Here is a 19,959-nt window from a genome sequence, read left to right on the forward strand (position 1 = left end):
GCAAACTACAGAGTCCAGAATTCGGGGGAGAGAGAGCGAGCGAGAGAGAAAAGTGCTTCAAAGAAATATTGTGTATGAAGCCTTATTCTCTTACAAAATGTGTTCTGCTTCATGGAGAGCACGTGTTGCGGTGGGGGCCGCCAGGACACTCCAAAGTTGGGGGCGGGCTAATTGTTCGTTGGCCACTGATGCGATTGGGGCTTCCCTTGTTGTTGGGAAGAAGTTAATGTTGCCATTTGTTGATTGACAGCCAGAAATGCTAAAACTCCTTGCATGAGGCTAGGGCTTCCTCTTTTCGACCGTGCATCGGATTGCCCGTCCCCCCCCCCCCCCGAATTAGGGTTGTTCGCTTTGACCTTGCTATGCCTGTCATGGGGTCGTCTGCTCTTGGGGCAGGGGCCTAGTAGGAATTTTGTCCATCTGGCTGATTGGCTGGGGCCATTTGGTTTTTGCCTACTGCGTAGCAAATCGTCACAACTTGTAAGGTTGCGGTTAGGCATTGGTTTATGGTTTGGTTGGTTGAGGGGAAGTGGTTGAGTGCCTGCCCTCGGTAGGTTGAGTGCCTGCCCCTCTAATGCTGCTGCTGCAAGGGATTCCGTTAAAGGAATTGGGGGCTACCTATTGCTTGTCCACTCTGTCAAGGGGGCTCGGGCCATAGCAATGAGCTCCTGGTTGCATTTGGGGTGAGGGCAGGTTCCCTGCTCCGTCGCTACCCCCAAGTGTATTCCCATTTTCTGACTTTGGCATCGTGCGGAATGTCAGTCTGTCCCCCATGGTGGGGGCAGATAGTCGCAACCAATGCCTAAGCAACCACTCACAAATTTGTATTTCAATAAAGTTGTGGCCAAAATTATGCCAAAAATCTTAAACAAAAAATTCTGTGTGATGTGTGAGTTATTGGGGTAGCCCTGGGGACCTCGACACGCAACAGAGGGCACAACATTCATTCACTGCAATAGGAGAAGAGGTAATGCACTGGTGGGTTGATGTAAAGAAATTCACACAAACCAGTTCCTAGATACTAAAAGCCACAGGTGAAGCACCTTACCTTACCAATAATGGCATGTATGTTTACAAACACATCCAACCAGAAAGCAGTTGCAGCTGCACAGGATTAAACTTTACAATTAAGGACCTTGATATGAACTGCCTCGGCAACAAATATGTACTCGGTTCAACACAAGATTGCTTTAGAGAAACATCACACTAACAGTGCAATCCTAACCACATCTATTCCAGTCTAAGTCTGATTTAATTCAATGGGGCTTACTCTTAGATAAGTGAGGTGAGGACTGCAGCCTTATTCAGGTACGTAAGAAAGAATTTAGATTATGAGATACTGATCATTAACAAGAATTATCTGACTAAGCTTTCAGAAATGATTTGGGCTTCAGAATTATGTTACCTGAAACGAACAAGGTCAAGGAATCTGTTAACAAACTCCGTTCGTTTCAATATTTATGCCAGAGAACTACCCGAAGGATCAGTTTGCCTGACTGATTAAGTGGCATTAAAATGCTATCTCAGTCGAACAACAGACAAAACCAGCTATCAAAAGGATGAGGGCATGTAAGCTCTTGCAGGTTAAAAAAGGAACGCAAAACAATTCTACTTTCTCCATGCACACTGTCAAAACCACATCATATAATACAACAAAAAATAGAATTTGTATAGCATATATTCTGTAGAAAAGTAACATGGCATGCTGAAGTTATTTATAGCAGCAATAGAAAGTTGTGAAAAATAGGATTACGTCCAGTTGCTTGGAACCAGAAAAATAAATCAACCATCTTCACTCTGAAGCAGTAAGTATGTTCTTTAAGATATATGGGACCTGCAGAGAACCTTTAGAACTATCAGCAATGTGCCTCAGCTGCTGTATCTAATACTGCGACACAAACCTTTGATTTTCACACTAGAAAACTAAGCCTTTCACCAAAAGTACAGCTTTTTTCAGTGCAATGAATGAAATTCCCTAAATTCTGAGTACATTTTTTAAGTTGTCTAACCGCCTAAATCTTCCTAGGCAGCTATGATGCAGTAAAAAAAACAACAGCTTTTTACCAATAATTCCTGCTAATGGAAGAAATACTAGAGGTCCTTACTGAGTAAGATTTAATGTCAATGCTTTATTCTGTTAAAAGGTTTTGCACTAGCCCTAACTTTTTGTTGTCATCCCCCCCCCCAAAAAAAAAGTTTATATTTTTACTTTCTGTCCTTGCCAAGTATTCTTCTGACTGGAGAAATTATTGCTTGTAGGGCATGGGTTATATTCAGGGAGACTTCCTTCTTTACAATTTAAAGTCAGGCGAATGCTCCTACAAAACACTCCCACATTTAATATGTAAACAAGAAAAGATTTACACACATGTATACTAGACCTGCTCTCAGATTCTCAGCATATTACACACATCTATTAACCCTGATCACATTATGTTTTTAGACATGGAATAAACTTCCTGAGTGCAGATTTCAAATAGTGTATTGCGAAGAAATTCAAAAACAAGAAGTCACCATGCCACTATTAAAACTGGCAGGGACATTAGATACACTTAGAGACTGCAAAATACTTAACAGTCTTTTATTTTAAAAGTGATCTGAGTGATTGCTTCTGCAGCAATAAATGGGTCTTCTTGGAGTAAAATATAAGATCTGGAAATCATTTAAGCATTTAAAACTGAAGGTATAGAAATTATGTTCACCCTTTTTTTTAACCTTTAAAAAACCAGGCTCATAAAAACTGCACACTTAAACAAAATACAGTGGTACCCTGCAAGACGAATGCCCCGCAAGACGAAAAACTCGCTAGACGAAAGGGTTTTCCGTTTTCTGAGTTGCTTCGCAAGATGTATTTCCCTATGGGCTTGCTTCGCAAGACGAAACGTCTTGCGCCTTTTTTTTTTTTTAACCGCCAATGCATTCCTATGGGAAACCGTCAATACGCATTGGTGCTTCGCAAGACGAAAAAACTCGTAGAACGAAAAAACTCGCAGAACGAATTAATTTCGTCTTGCGGGGCACCACTGTAGTCCTAAACAGAATCCTATGTTCCAACAGTTTGAGGAGAACATTGTGAAGGAGCAAGTCATGTAGACTTATCCGGCTTCCCTTGAACTAAGATGGGTTGCCTTTGCTACAGCTGACATAGGATTGTGCAGTTACGACTATGTGCTGAAGACCATTATGGCGTGCTTTTAGAATTTTCCGCAAGAAACTATTAGTATCCTACCCAGAGCTTGAATGAGAACGAGTCAGGAGAGGCAGAGCCCACTGAACCTTTCGTGGTGGCTTCCTGAGCTACTGTTTTGCTAGAAACCAATGGGAGGAATCACGAAGAGCACCCTTTCCCTTCTTACCTCATTCAAGCAAGCTTTTCTCCCCTTGGACAAGACTTTTGCACCACTCAACTGTACAGCAGGGGTCCTTCCAAAGCACAGCCAACCAATAACGGTTAAGAGCAAGGTTGACTGTGCAGGAAGGTGCCAACACCCCTTGGCTCTGTGCGCTTGATCCTCTATGATGCTACTATAGAAGAGGATGCGTGTGTTCTTACATTGTCTGGGGGTATCTGGACGACCACTGTTGGAAACAGATGCTAGAGTAGATTAAATTTTCTTGAGCAGGGCTGTTCTTAAATGCTGAAACCATGGCCATAACCTAGATTGGATCTACTGAGACCATGCAGCAAAGGCAGGGGTAAGAAATGTTATTTGTGCTTTTGACACCGAAGGAAATTGGCCATATCCTGTTTCCTGCTTGGCAAAGCCCATCTTATGAGGGAGGAACCAAAGAATGAAACATTTTATTATGACCCTGCCCATAAAGTCAGGTTCTCAGAGAAGTCAGCAACGGTACCTTACGGAATAGGGAATACCTAACGTTGTACCTTTAATCTCATCCAAAAACTGAAATAGAACCAATTCAAATGATCAGAGGCCAATTGAGCTAACTTTGGTAGTATGCAAGGCCCTGGAATAGATATCAGAGAAAAGATTAATTAATGATGTGGCAGGAAATTGCAAACAGACTGTACTGCAGCATGGGTTCATCACATGTAGAAGGTGCCAAGACTAATTGGATAACTTTGAAAATGGCAGCTGGCTCTCTGGGCAAAATAAATGCCAGATTAATCAGTTTAGGATTCAAATACTTCATGATAAAAATTATTACCTGCACTGGGAAGAGATATTCATCACTACTAGTACAAAGGGAAAACTGAAGAGATGTAAGCAGAACACCGACGTACTTTGATCTTGTTTTACATGCACCAATAAATGCCAATTGAGTGTGCCTCTGAGAAGAAAATATATGGAGAGACTGAGTTCTTTACATCTGAGGCTGTTATGAGAGATGATCTGAGAACTGGGAAATAGAGACATATTGCATTGCACTGGCTGGCAATACATTGCTGAGCTAAGTTCAAGATATTACTGTTAGGTTTTAAATGACCTAGGACCAGGTTACCTGAAGAACCACTTTGTTCCTTATACACTGGCCAGATCACTGATCACCCAGAGAAAGCCTCCTAACTGCTCCACAGTTATCACATAATTGTTTGGTTTCTATGCAAACTAAGGCTTTTAGCCAGGCATCCCTAACCTGTGGCCCTCCAGATGTTTTGGCCTCCAACTCCCATGATCCCTAGCTAACAGGACCAGTGGTCAGGGATGATGAGAATTGTAGTTCAAAACATATGAAGGGCCGAAGTTTGGGGATGCCTGCTTTTAGCATAGTGGCACTAGTACTTTGGAACACTGCTTCTAATGAATTAAGAAAGAATTTTGACATTTTGTCGCCTGCTGAAAAGGTTTCTGTTCCAACAAGTATTTTCAGAGAATTAATTTGATTCAGCCTTAATCATTTGTTCTGGATTTTGTAATGCGTTAATGCTTCTATTGAACACCACCATGGTCATTTTATGATTTGGCAGTAGAGGAACAAATATAGTTCTCTCTCAATTTACATGCATCTATGAACTCCTATGTCAATTTTGCCCCTGGGAGGATGTATGGGAATCTAAGAAACTGCAATGGGCACCACAAGATACACATTTAAGAGGAAACAACTGGGTGAAACTCAGACCCCAAAACAGGCAACACATCTACACTCCAAGAACACACAAAATACTGTCAAAAAAGGGCAAGTGAGCCACCCTCCCCCACAAAAAAACCAGGCAAAGTGTCTTCCAAACAAACAGAAGAAGAAGAAGAAGAAGAAGAAGAAGAAGAAGAAGAAGAGGAGTTTGGATTTGATATCCCGCCTTTCACTCCCTTAGGAGTCTCAAAGCGGCTAACATTCTCCTTTCCCTTCCTCCCCCACAACAAACACTCTGTGAGGTGAGTGAGGCTGAGAGACTTCAGAGAAGTGTGACTAGCCCAAGGTCACCCAGCAGCTGCATGTGGAGGAGCGGGGAAGCGAACTCAGTTCCCCAGATTACGAAACTACCGCTCCTAACCACTACACCACACTGGCACCACACTGAAAAGCAGCTGAAATGCATTCCCTCTCAAAAGATAAAGTAGGCAAACCCACAAAAAAGGAAAGAAGAAGAAGAAGAAGAAGAAGAAGAAGAAGAAGAAGAAAACGCCAACAACTGCCACAAAACAAACAATAATGGAAGCGAGGCACCCCAACATGGGGCATTCTGGAAGAAAAGAAGTTAAGAGGATGGATGTGGATGAGTGCCTGCACTTTCTATTCCAGCCAGCTCAGCAGCACCCATGGTAAAAGAAACCAGGAAAACTCATTTTATAAGAATGGGGAGGGGCAGTAGGTCTTGGCCAAGGGACATATCTGAGGGCACCATGGTGCTTAGAGGCACCCCATTACAGATCTAAGGTACCCCCTGGTACCCCTGCCCGTACGGGCCAGTTGTGTCCGACTCTAGGGTTGTGCGCACATCTCACTTAAGAGGCCGGGGGCCAGCGCTGTCCGGAGACACTTCTGGGTCACGTGGCCAGCGTGACGAAGCTGCTCTGTCGAGCCAGCACCAGCGCAGCACACGGAAACGCCGTTTACCTTCCCGCTATAAAGCGGTACCTATTTATCTACTTGCACTTAGGGGTGCTTTCAAACTGCTAGGTGGGCAGGAGCTGGGACCGAAAGACGGGAGCTCACCCTGCCACGGGGATTCGAACCACCGACCATGCGATCGGCAAGCCCTAGGCGCTGAGGTTTTACCCACAGCGCCACCCGTGTCCCTATTACAGATCTAAGGAGTATGTTAAAAAAACACTACCTGGTTTTTTTGGGGGGGGGGTGGGCTCATGAACTGGTTTAGTTGGCCATTAGAGGGAACAAGTGGAACTTGCAACAAAGTGCTGCAATGTATTGCTGCCATCCGTCTGTCTCAGAGACAATGGAGTGCTCCTCTGCAGGTGAAGTCAAACCGCTGCATTAGCAGCACTTAAGTTACCTACTTGGGGCACAAGCCTAGACAGTGTGTATGGAGGTCTTGGACAAACCACGCCAGAAGGAGCACCACCTTTGTTCCTCACCCTGCACTCGGCTCTCACCTCTGGCTCCTGGAAGCTGTCAGCATGCGACAGCGGCCACACCAGGTTTGACTGGCCAGCTAAACCAGGTGAGGGCAGCTGAAAGATCTCAAACCCTCATTGAGGTCCAGGTGGGAGGTTAGAATACATTGCATGTTACACTGCAGAGGTATATGGGGAGGAGTAGTGCCTCTGCAATGTAACATGCAATGTATTCTCACCTCCCACCTGTTAAGGGATGCAGGCAGCCCCAACCTCTTCTTGCAGGCAGCCCTTTCCCAGTTTTTAATTTTCATTTTATTTATTTTAGAAAATTTATGAAGTGCATGTTCAGCCAAAGTGTGAATCCTGAGTGCTGTACATAAAAATCAAGTTATCGATACAAAAGGCAAAATATAACAAAATCTGAGACATAGTATCTGCTTATAGGGCTTATGGTGAGTGGAGGGTTGCCCCATACTCTGCTGTTTCAAAATTTCGCTTTGTTTGTTGTTATTTCTTGATACTTTCCGTCCCCCCTAATACTTTCCTTTTGTTTCTCAGCGTCCCTCTGTTGGCTTCATTTTGTCAGCACTCAGCAGCTGAACACACTATTTGAGGGAGAGACTATTGTGATAGGAAAATCTCTTTTTTAGAAATCATAACCCACATAACTGACTTAACAAATACTCTACCAAGCACAAGTTTTAGGATCTATTATATTCAGTATTTTTCAGAAATATGGAGGATTAGTGGCTGAAGTTTTACAATATGGGTGAGCGGATTTCAGTAATGTGTGATTTGTTTTTCCCCCTGCACTAGACTCCACACTGTCCACTAATGCATTCTAAATTTACAAATCAAGGCAGCATGCTCGGGATCTCTTATTAGCTAAGGCGTAATGAATCATGTTCGATGAGAAGGAGTAGAGTCTTGCTTAAGCACACAGGATGACCCTAGATCTAGCTATCTAGCATTCTTTGCAAGAATTCCAGAAACCAGCAGGTACCAGTTAGTGCACCAGAAGGTTGTGAGCATTGCCTACTGTTATGTGTATAGGGTGCAGCAATGAAGCTAAGATGGAAACTTCCAAGTACACTCCACCTAAAACTAAGGAGGTGAACTATTCCACTATAATGTACAGGTTTTAGGAATACTTAACTGTTGCTGGATAATGCCCCATAAGCGATGCCAACGTGCATTTGGAAGCTGGTAATGATTACCTATCCATTCTGAAGGAAATCAGCCCTGAGTGCTCACTGGAAGGACAGATCGTGAAGCTGAGGCTCCAATACTTTGGCCACCTCATGAGAAGAGAAAACTCCCTGGAAAAGACCCTGATGTTGGGAAAGATGGAGGGCACAAGGAGAAGGGGACGAGAGAGGACGAGATGGTTGGATAGTGTCTTCGAAGCTACAAACATGAGTCTGACCAAACTGCGGGAGGCAGTGGAAGACAGGCGTGCCTGGCGTGCTCTGGTCCATGGGGTCACAAAGAGTCGGACACGACTAAACGACAACAAATGATTACTTTTCCTGTCTGCTGAGGATTCATCAGCTGGAAACCACAGATGAGAAACATGGTACTTGGGTCTTGGTCACAAGATGACTATGAACCAAAGTGATTCAGCCATGGGAACACAAATAGATCTTTTAAGATGAATAAGATTTGGCAAATGTAGTACTGTACAGAAATCTGAGATAGCCATCCATCTGATACATTCTTATTACACCAACACAAAGAAGGTTCATATCCAGACTAGTTGCCTCTTAACCTGAGTCCAATCTACAGTAACTTTCTCTAAGCCTTGGCCACTAGCTTCCATCAACAAACCTGTGTCCAGCTCCACCTCAACCTCTCTCTTCTATACCCTCGCCAAACCATGGTAGGATTTGGCTGGTGGTAGCTATTAGGTAAGGAGAGACTGTGTTTGAACTTGATCAAACCTTGACTTAATAAGCAAATGTGTGCACAACCTTTGTGCACTTTGAATGAGTGTGGGAGAAGTCAACCATAGCTTATATTGAACTGGGAAACTGGTTAATAGCTTCCAAGGAAGTCAGAATGTAAAAACATGGTTTAAAGTTGTCTTCTAGACCCTGGATTCTCCACTCATGGTTTGCTTGAGAAGAACAAACCATGAATGCTAGTTTGTATGTAATGCTAAGCCAGCTTCCCAGCTCTCAAAACTGAACAGCCAAGTGGGCTTGTCTGAGCAGCATTCACCAGTACACTACTTGTTTCAGACTATGGCAGCTGCAAGAAAACTGGCCCCACATTTGTTTGTTTGTGTGCGCGCACATATACAAAACATACATTCCCAGATAATATAAACACTATGCAGAGTGGTACATAAATGTGCTTTAATATCAATGATGCACTTCTCCATTTTCTCCTGAGACAGACAGATGCCAACCAAAATCTATTAACCAATTAGTATGCATAACAGTTTAGAAACCACATGAAGTTGCAATGGGAAACCTGGTTTAAACCATGCTCCTTCTTAGTGATTTATATCAATACATCTTGCCTCTATAGGTATTCTGAGAATTCCTGTTCTACAATCAGGAAATCAATTCAGTTGAAGACAGGATGGTTTAAAAAAACATTATAGACAGTAAACAATTAATTAGTTTGCAAAATGCATCTTTCTTAAACATTGGTTAGGCAACTGGGAAGGGGGCAGAAGATGGGATCCTGATTTCCACTTGTCCCCCCCCCCCCCGTTACTGTGGTCTCATCACTGCATGAAATTTGGGAGAGTGCCCCTAACCCTCAAGAGCAGCTTTTCAGGGGGCTCATTAGGCTACAGTAGGGGTGGAGACGGGAGAAGGCACTGCTATATGAGTAGAGTTCTGCTTACACTTCTCTAGCGTGGATTATGGTGTAACACAGAAAATATAGTGGTTCTATAAGAACATAAGAACAGCCTGTTGGTTTCATGGTGGCCAACCGCATGCCTGTTGGAAACCAAAACTGGGGCATTCACAGAGGTCCGTAAGTTTTTACCTGGCTTATTAGCCAGATATTTTTGTTGCTGCTTGCACCCATGGCCCAGCCCTCCAGCACATGTGGGCGGTGGGGGGAGGCTTCACTCATTTATGTTGTGACTTAGTCTGCTAATTGCCATCCTCTTCTTGCGCTAGTCCAGGAGTGACAAATCTCTGGCCTTCCAGATGTTGCAGAACTACAATTCCCCCTATCCCTGACCATGCAAGCTGGCTGGAGCTGATGGGAGCCTGAGCCCAGCAATATATGGAGGGACACAGGTTAGTCACCTCTTTCCTAGCCCACATGAGAAGTTGTCAGAGCAACTGCCAGAGCGTTCCTACTGGCGACAAACCTTTTAATTTCATGTGTAATTCTTGTTGCCTTCCAGCAGAATTAGAAAAGGGCACATCAGAAAGATAAGATTTTGTATCATTCAAGCAAGGTTTTTTTTTTTTTTTAAAAAAAACAAATTAATGGAAAAAAGCACTAATGAAAGAAGTATAGCCAAGAATCAAGGAAAATGTGAATAGAGGGCTATTGCTCAAGTTTTCTCCATCCGACAATAAACTAAGGAATACTTAAGGAAATTTAAAGCGGGTTAAGATGGGGGGAAGTTGCATTTTCATGCAATACAATGTTGGCGTACAAAATTCACTGCCACAAGAGATCAAAAAATAGTCTATATAGTGCTTTCCAGGTGTCATTCATGGTTATTTCCAAAAAAAGTGGTTGCGCTGTCTGTCTCTGTGTGTGTGTTCAAAACATAGTTAGACATGACTATGAAAAATGCCTGATGCAACATACTACCAAAGTTTAAAAGTGCATCCTCTGGTCAGAGGAAGGCAAATGCCAGAAGCTACGAATGAAGTGATACTGGACAATTCTTTCCTCTCCATGTTCACTTCTGCACTACCATTTTTCATCATTCAGCTGGAAGTGTGGGAAACAGTGCCTAAGAAAAAGTACCAGGTTGCAGGAAAGTTTGCATAGTATAACTGTATGGACTTTGCTGTTCTTTCTGCAAGTGGAGTATGGGTCAAAACAGCAGTCACAACAGGCTTGCAGAAAGCAGGAATCAGTGTGCATAGCACAAACATTGATTAGAAGAGGGGTGAGGAACCCCATGCCAACAAGTCCTTGAGATGCCTAGCAGATGAGAGGACTGCCAAAATATTGGTCCCATGAGGTGAGAAAAAAGTAAGTTTGGGTGCTATCCTTATGGGGCAAATCTTTTCAGCACTGGTATGCTACTATTGTTCTGGCACAGTAGAATACCATAACTTCTTCTGTGCTCATTTTGGACATTCTATGAACATCTAGTGCTAGGTATTATGGACAGAAGACTAGAATCTAAATGAGGCCAATTTGTTTCAATGTAACAAAAACTTTTAAGATCAGATAGGACTATGATTTATGGTGGCTAGATATCATATTTCATTTTAAAGCCGTATATGACCCAGGGAAGATTCTGATATGGGCACCTCAATAAAGCGAGGAGAATTCATCAAACCTCATGTCTCTGTTCTTGGACAGTGCAGGAAAATTAAGGGCACTAAAGTGAGGCAGGGGCTGGACACTAATACAGTCCCTATTACAAACAAACAAACAAACAACAACAACACTATTTATACCCTGCCCATCTGGCTGGGTTTCCCCAGCCATTCTGGGTGGCTCCCAACAGAGGTCTAAAAACAGAATAAAACTTCAAACATTAAAAACTTCTGTGAACAGGGCTGCCTTCAGATGTCTTCTAAAAGTAAGATAGTTGTTTATTTCCTTGACACAAATGAGAAGACATGAGATGGTCTTTCTCATCATACAAACAAGGAATAGGAGGTGTGAAGAACACCAGAGCCTCTCTTGAGTCCCAACTCCAGGACTGCTTTTGGACTACTTTGCAATTCTAAGCATGCTTACAACTCAGCTGTGCTGAGAATGAGCCTTATTTCTGAGAACCTTGGTTAGGAGTAGGCTTTAGCAGGCTTCAGCAATTCCCACTTGTCACATTCACTATGACAAAGCATGGTGCTGTCCTATGGAGACTGTGAGCAGCCAGTCTTCCTCCCAAGGCATGAAGCTGTGGGCAAGGTGGGCGACTGTCTTAGTAACCGCATGACAATCCCTGCCCCACCTCTTCAGCTCCAAAGGTTAGAGGGAGTCTGGGGCTTATTTGGCACCGGCAGCCACATTGCCCAAGATGCCTGAACTGCCTAGCTGCATAGGCAAACTTCCCACCATCTGTCTTTCCCACTCCAGACCAATTAAGGCAGACAAGGAAGAGTTGGATGCCACTGGAAGAAAGCACTCTGGGTACCTTCAAGAAGTAGCCACAACCTAAGGCACTTCCTACCAGCTCTTCCTTGGGAAAAGGCCATGGGAAGCTTCCTACCAGCTCTTCCTTGGGAAAAGGCCATGGGAAGCACTTGCCTATAGAGGGGGCAAAGGTGTACCTAGGGGTTGGCGAAACCGGTCCCGATGGGACCCAGGCCGGCTGCAGAAATCACCTGCCACGCTATGGAGCGTACAATGTGCAGTACAGTGGTACCTCGGGTTACATATGCTTCAGGTTACATATGCTTCAGGTTGTAGACTCCACTAACCCAGAAATAGTACCTCAGGTTAAGAACTTTGCTTCAGGGTGAGAACAGAAATCGTGCAGCGGCAGAATGGCAGCAGCGGGAGGCCCCATTAGCTAAAGTAGTGGTTCAGGTTAAGAACAATTTCAGATTAAGAAGGGAATTAATTAAGTACGTAATCAGAGGTACCACTGTATATGTTTGTGGTGATGTGCCGCTGCTGTCATGGCGTCATCGAACACAGAAGCTTCCCATCTTTCTCACACAAAGGCGTGCACATTTTTTTATCACCCTTCCTCCTCGCCTCGCCACCCTCACTCTGGACACTTGGAGTAGTTGTAAAACGTAGTAATTTCTAATACGGCTGTTGTGGTAAAGTGACACCCCCCCCATATGTATGCGCCAATACAGCTCCTTGCCAAGGGTGCAAGGAGCACTACGTACAGCGGTGGACCTTGGCGCCTCAAATATCACTGATGCCCCGTGCCATACCATAATCCGACGCGCGCCCCTTGTGTTGGACTTCATAGTTGTGGCAACTGCTGTGGCGCCTCACAAGCTCTGCTGTCTAGTGCGACTGATCCACCCTTGATCCCTAGATCCACCCTTGCTAGGTATGCCTGAGAGAGTCGAGGGTGCCAGTTTACTGCAATCTTTTGGCTCTGCCTGGGAGGCCAAGCCAAAAAATAAAAATAAAAAAATCAGGCCTCAGGGCTTTAGGCACCTGTTGTACTGAGAAGCATCAGGAAGATGGTAAGAGGGTGAAAGAAAGCGGAGAGGTGAAGGAAAGGCCTCCTCAGAGGCGCAGCCTGCTGATGGAGAGGAGGAGGAGGAGGAGGAGGACTTCAAGACCATCTGCGTTAGCGGTTAGGAGACTAGAACTGGTGCGATTTGGTTGCAGCGTCGCGCGCAAGAGCGCCAGCCCCTCATTCCTTCCCCTCCGCCGGGCGCGCAACTCGGCGTCTCCACGCGTTGTGCAATACAACCCCCCTCGTCGCGTGCGTCTCGCGCACACACGAGCGGGTCTTGTCTCGCGGGCGCGCGCGGGAGAAGATATACACACATACATGCTTTATTTGGGGGGGGGGAGGTGGAGAGGAAGAGCCGCTCGCGCGCGCGCGCACTCCCCTATCTATGTCTACGGGCGGCGGTTTCCTTCGCCCCTTTCGCCTCCAGACAAGAAGACATGCCCCGCTTAGCGCGCGCGCACACCCACCTTGGCTTTCTGCAGGGCGCTGAAGCGCAGGTGGTGCGCGAAGGGGCTCCGCACCGGCGGAGGGGCCGGCCCGGGCGGCTGCTGTGGCTGCTTCTCCTCCCCGCCGCCTCCTCCTCCTCCTCGGTTGCCTCCGCCCGGGGCGCAGCATCCCCGGCCCTTCAGCCTCATGGTTGAGGGATGCGAATGGAGGAAAAGCCGAGCGAGAAAATGGGCGCGCTGGGTCAGAAGAGGAGGGAGGGGATAACGGAGAGATGAGGAGGAAGGAAAGGGTTGAGGTGAAGCTGAGGGAAATTCCTCTCCTCTGAAACAAGGAGCCGGGAGCGAGAGGTAGGCAATTTCGGCGCTGCGGTTAATCAACTAGGCCGAGCCGGGCCGGGGCTGGCGAGGGTGTCGGAGCAGCGCTCGGCCTCTTGGTCTCCCTGAGCCGGCAGGGAGGGAAGGAGGCGGATGCGCGGCTGTGTCAGACGCTGCTGTTGCCGCTGCCGCCGCCGAGCTCCCGGCTTCAGCCCCGCCCTCCGGAGCGCGCATGCGTCCTGGGCGCAGTGATGGGGGCGGAGGGCGGGAAGCCCCCGGCGCCGCCGCTTGGAGACTCTGAGGGGCGAGTGGGCGCGGGAAGGCAAGGCCTCGGCGGGGCCCAGTGGGCTGCTGTGAGGCGACCTCTGGGCGCTCGGTTTCCCTCCTCCCCCAGGAAGGCCACCTGCTTGGAATACTGTAACCCCAACAAACTTGGCATTTGTGACCTTTGTTAGGATTGCGAGCAGGAGTCAGTGAACTTGTGAACCTTGCAGAAGGATGCTTCACCCGCCCTCTCTTTCTCGGTGTCGATTTCTCCCAAACCTTGGCTTCTCCTTGCAAAGGGATGGGACTCAGTGGAATAAGAATGAAGATGGTGGTCAAAACAGCAACTGGTGGCCAAAACAGAAAATAGGCCCTGCAATTTGCTCACAATCCAGAGCACAAGTAAATTAGGTAAAGGTAAGGAGACTCTTGAGAGTCCCATAGACTGCAAGAAGATAAAACCTATCCATTCTTAAGGAAATCAGCCCTGAGTGCTCACTGGAAGGACAGATCGTGAAGCTGAGGCTCCAGTACTTTGGCCACCTTATGAGAAGAGAAGACTCCCTGGAAAAGACCCTGATGTTGGGAAAGATTGAGGGCACAAGGAGAAGGGGACGACAGAGGACGAGATGGTTGGACAGTGTTCTTGAAGCTACCAGCATGAGTTTGACCAAACTGCAGGAGGCAGTGGAAGACAGGAGTGCCTGGCGTGCTCTGGTCCATGGGGTCACGAAGAGTCAGACACAACTAAGCAACAACAACAAAGGGACAACTCTGGGGTTGCGGCGCTCATCTCGCTTTACTGGCCGAGGGAGCCGGTGTACAGCTTCCAGGTCATGTGGCCAGCATGACCAGGCTGCTTCTGGCGAACCAGAGCAGCACACGGAAACGCCGTTTACCTTTCTGCCAGAGCGGTACCTATTTATCTACTTGCACTTTGACTTGCTTTCGAACTGCTAGGTTGGCAGGAGGAGGGACCGAGCAACGGGAGCTCACCCCGTCTCAGGGATTCGAACCATTGACCTCAGTTTGGCAAGTCCTAGGCTCTGTGGTTTAACCCACAGTGTAAATTTGTTGTTGTTGTTTAGTCGTTTAGTTATGTCCGACTCTTCGTGACCCCATGGACCAGAGCACGTCAGGCACTCCTGTTTTTGCCCTCAAAGCTGAACTTTTCTGTCTGGATTTTCACTGTTTGAAATACAGCAATCCTAGTTTAGGGTGAATTCACACATACATGGGTATGACATGCAAGTTCCTGAGAGGAATTCAACCTGGAGTGGGGACAGTTTTTCCCTGGTAGAGGGATGTTTTTGTGGGGCAGCGCTCAATCTAGCCCTCACAAGTTTGAGATATTATAGTTCCTCAGCACCATGTGATTTCTCTGCATGTGTAGATTACCTCTAAAATGTAACCTTAGGTTTAGCCACCCGTATATAGTTTGTGCTAGCCTATCTAACATGTTTAAAGACACTGTAGCTTGAAATATTATACTGTAATTTAAAACAAAGATCCTATTAACTGGATATGTTAAAACTTAACTGGTAGTCAGGCAGTAGCTCTGATATCACTGTGCAGGGCCAGATCATTAGGCTTTTCCCATATCTAATTATTAAGGCCCTTACACAAACAGAAAACTGCATCTGTGCATTCAGATCTTAATTATGATTCAAGAACAGGTGATGGGAACATATGGCACTTGAACCTTGAGAAGCAGAAACTGCACACTTCTGGATGTGAGCACCCTACTCCAGAAGCAAAGTACCACTTACCATAGAGAACAGGGAGTGCTAGAAATCAAAGACAAATATCCTCCCCTGTGTGTGTACTAGAAACACTTCCTTGTACCCAAACCTACATCAAAGGGAGATTTTTGAGCATGATGTAGATAGGAATAACAAAAAAAACTTTGCCTATAGAAAATGATAGTTATCAAATTATTTTTTTAAATTATTAACAATTTCAACATAACAAATATCAAAACAAATCATCTTCATTATTTCTCCCCTTCCCCAACAAACCCTCCCTCCCTCCCCCCTGAGACTTCCCTCAGCTCCTCTCTCTGATTTCTCAACTCATATTATTCTCTGCATATTGTAAAATTGTATACATCGTTATATTATCTGTCTACTATATTAAAGGTAAAGGTACCCCTGCCTGTTCGGGCCAGTCTTGCCAGACTCTAGGGTTGTGCACTCATCTCACTCTATAGGCCGGGAGCCAGCGCTGTCCGCAGACACTTCCGGGTCACGTGGCCAGCGTGTCTACTATATTAAGGTAAAGGTACCCCTGCCCATACGGGCCAGTCTTGACAGACTCTAGGGTTGTGCGCTCATCTCACTCTATAGGCCGGGGGCCAGCACTGTCCAGAGATATTTCCGGGTCACGTGGCCAGCGTGACATCGCTGCTCTGGCGATCCAGAGCCGCACATGGAAACGCCGTTTACCTTCCCACTAGTAAGCGGTCCCTATTTATCTACTTGCACCCGGGGTGCTTTCGAACTGCTAGGTTGGCAGGCGCTGGGACCAAACGACGGGAGCGCACCCCGCCGCGGGGATTCGAACCGCCGACCATGCGATCGGCAAGTCCTATGTGCTGAAGTCCTATGTGCTGAGGTTTTACCCACAGCGCCACCTGCGTCCCACTCTACTATAGTAACTCTGAGTAAATTTGTGTATGTTTATTCAAAACCTGCCAAGAAGTCCAGTTCACTTTGTTGTCTTTTTAAATAATTTGTAAAAAGTTCCCATTCTTTAAAGTCACAGTTGTCCTTATCTCACAGTTTGCATGTCAGTTTCACCAGTTCTGAATAGTTCATCAATTTCTCTTGCCACTGTTCTTTTGTCGGGGTTTCCTCATTCTTCCATTCTTGTGCTATCAAGACTTGCTGCTGTTGTAACAGATAGTTATTATCAATATTGTATCATGTTTTGTATTAGTTGTACACTACATTGGAGCCCTATCGGGCAGGAAAGCAATGCATATATTTTAGAAGTAGAAAGGAACACAGGGGTTGCAAACCACTTCACTCTTCTCCTGCTTTCTGCTAAAGATTATTTAAAGACCTGCTGCAATTGAAAATCTCACAGGTTATAGAAAATGGAAAGAATGTACAAAGGCTTCCATATTACCCTTAGATCTTGCTTTTCCCATTGCTGTTAGGCACACATTCTGACATTCACGGTCTAATCTTAGGCATGTCTGCATTTCCCCAATTTTATCCTCAACACAATGTTTTGAGTTGCTTCGGCCGAGATATTGTGAATGTGCCTGGACCTGACAACTATTTCTGTGCGTATTTCAATCCAACCTTCCCAGCCCAGCCCTGTACCTTAATGCAGGGGTTGGGGACATGGACACATGTGGAATATTGAGAAGGTTTTGTGGGCACCAGTCACAAATACAGCTGCCATGAAGGTGTGGCATAACACAAAATGATTGCCACATCTATTAACCACAGGAAAAAAAGACAGGTCCTCAAGATGGTGTGGGCATGTTCGCCATCAATGAGAAAGAAGACATCTATATCACCTGCCATGATGTTCCCTGACAGAGCTCTTTGCACCTCTCCTGAGCAAGAGGGTAACGGTAAAGGTAAAGGACCCCTGACCATTAGGTCCAGTCATGACCAACTCTGGGATTGCGGCGCTCATCTCGCTTTATTGGCCTGGGAGCTGGCATACAGCTTCCGGGTCATGTGGCCAGCATGACTAAGCCGCTTCTGGAGAACCAGAGCAGCGCACGGAAACACCGTTTACCTTCCTGCCAGAGCGGTACCTATTTATCTACTTGCACTTTGATGTGCTTTCAAACTGCTAGGTTGGCAGGAGCAGGGACCGAGCAACGGGAGCTCACCCCGCCGCGGGGATTCGAACCGCCGACCTTCTGATTGGCTAGTCCTAGGCTCTGTGGTTTAACCCACAGCCCCAGGGGAAGAGGGTAGGTGGGTGGAAAAAAGAGTCAATTGAAGCCAAGTTGTGTAGCACATGCTAGTGGCTGGAGGGGAATGCAACCCTCCATATTTACAAAATCCATCTTCAGATGTAGAAGCCATCTTCTGGATGTAGATTCCATTCTGAATGTCTGGATTCAGTATTCCCCAAAGCATATAAAAAGCAAAAGTGTTGGCATCAGGGGGCAAATCCCCTCCGAACTCCACAGTTGGCTTTATTGGAGCCAATCAAAATGCCACAAAAAAGTACCTGACTTGTTCCTTCTACAGAATAGGAGAAAACCAGCCAAGCAGGAAACAGGTCTTAAAACAATGTGGTACTAAAAATATTTGCCTGAGTTTAGTATCTAAAATTACTTTGTTACACTTTCTGAGTTTGTACAGTTATGTTGTTATTTTGCTGCCTGATAATGAAAACTATGTTACCTTGTATGTTGCCATGTTGGTGTTGGTGCCCAGGGCATTGAGAGCTACATTTATGGCTCAACTCTGGGCGCCCCAATTCTTTTTCTCATGGCTTATTGCCAAACAGTAGTATTACTACCACTGTGATACAAACAACCTACTAATGTACCTCCCAGTGATTCTGCTTATGTACATAAGGCAACCAAATGAATGTGTGAATTAGAATAATTATGCTGTTGCTTCCCACTCACCAGAGCAAAGACAGCCACAGTAATCAACTTATTTTCACTGAAAATTCTGTTATCTGCTGATTTTACCATTGTCCATGATATTTCCATGACTGGAATAGAAACTGGTTCCACGCATTCTTAAAATAGCACTATAAAATTGACAATGTGATAACGCTCGCAACTTATGAATGGATTGCTTACAGACGTAGACTTTGTTCAGATAAATGTAACAATAATAATAATAATAATAATAATAATAACAATTTTTTATTTATACCCCGCCCTCCCCAGCCAAGGCCGGGCTCAGAGCGGCTTACAAGCAATAATAAAAACAAGATGAATGATTACAACTTAAAAACAAAAGTAAAATACAACATTAAAATAATGGAACATTAAAATATTAAAATGTAGCCTCATTGCAGGAGGAGAAGGAAAAGAAAAAAGAAAGAGAGGGAGGGAATCAAATTGGCTCCAAGCCAAAGGCCAGGCGGAACAACTCTGTCTTACAGGCCCTGCGGAAAGAAATCAGATCCTGCAGGGCCCTGGTCTCATGAGGCAGAGCGTTCCACCAGGCCGGAGCCAGAGTTGAAAAGGCCCTGGCTCTGGTTGAAGCCAATCTAACTTCCTTAGGGCCTGGGACCACTATTTGGAATGGGTTTATACAAAATGTAGTAGGCCATTAATATTTACGTATGTATAATGTTAAATCAAACTTTAAAAAGAATGTATGGGTTAGGGCATTTATCGTATTGTGTGTGTGTGTGTTCTTTACACATTTTTGTGCCTTTTGTATTTTTCTTCCTTTTTTTTCTTTGTATCACTTTTTTCTTTATAATTGTAAACTTTTCAATAAAATATTACTACCAAAAATAAAATATATATTAAGGAATGGCTGTTACCGCCTCCTCCTCTCAAACATAGTGATATTACTTAAAATGCATGCTTTCCTCTAAAATTGCAGCGGGTCTCTGCTGACAATTTCAGCGAAGTCAATGCTGTTCTGAAAGCACACTTCAGCAAATCGAGTAAATTCTCTTCCAGGTAAATTAAAGGAGAAGAAATGTCAACTTGGAAACTTCTTGATTCTCTCATTCTTTGGTCCTAATAGTCAATCAAGAAAGCTATTTGAAAAAGTAAACACTTAAAGTGGTTAGCACACTTAAATATCCTTTAGTCGCTGTTGCTCCAAGGTGTTCTCAATATGTCTGCCTTTTTTTCTGCTGATAAGGAAGACTGTAAAGATCACTGAAGAACAAAGCACAGTGATTCTGGTCTCGTTTTATTAGCTTTGCAGTTCTTGCTTCTCAGGTCTGCAGTATCTATATGGCTGCAACCCATTCTTGCCAGAAGAAATCAGAAACAATCTGAGAACCAGTTAAAAGGTTACCAAGAAAAAAACCAGAAATACAGGTGTGGGACTCTCATAGATTTCATCTGCCAAAATCATTGGAGATAAGTGAGATCTGCAAGTCCCAATTTTAAAATTGATTTGTAAAAAAAAGCATTTATATACGGCTTAATGTTTCAGAAATCTCTAATGAATGGAATTATTATTTTTAA

At 45.0% G+C, this 19,959-nt stretch overlaps 1 protein-coding gene across 1 annotated transcript in view; it reads right to left on the minus strand.

Moving 5' to 3' along the window:
- The window catches only part of LPCAT1 (lysophosphatidylcholine acyltransferase 1), a 60,110-nt gene extending 46,324 nt beyond the window's left edge, over positions 1 to 13,786 (minus strand). The window contains exon 1 of the mRNA XM_083449500.1: positions 13,257 to 13,786. Coding sequence (XP_083305626.1) covers positions 13,257 to 13,424 — 168 coding nt within the window. The 5' untranslated portion in view covers positions 13,425 to 13,786. The remainder of the gene's footprint in view (positions 1 to 13,256) is intronic.
- Between the last annotated feature and the right edge of the window lie 6,173 nt (positions 13,787 to 19,959).

The sequence above is a fragment of the Podarcis tiliguerta genome, assembly GCF_965153285.1.
Source record: "Podarcis tiliguerta genome assembly, chromosome: 7".
NCBI classification, from domain to species: domain Eukaryota; kingdom Metazoa; phylum Chordata; class Lepidosauria; order Squamata; family Lacertidae; genus Podarcis; species Podarcis tiliguerta.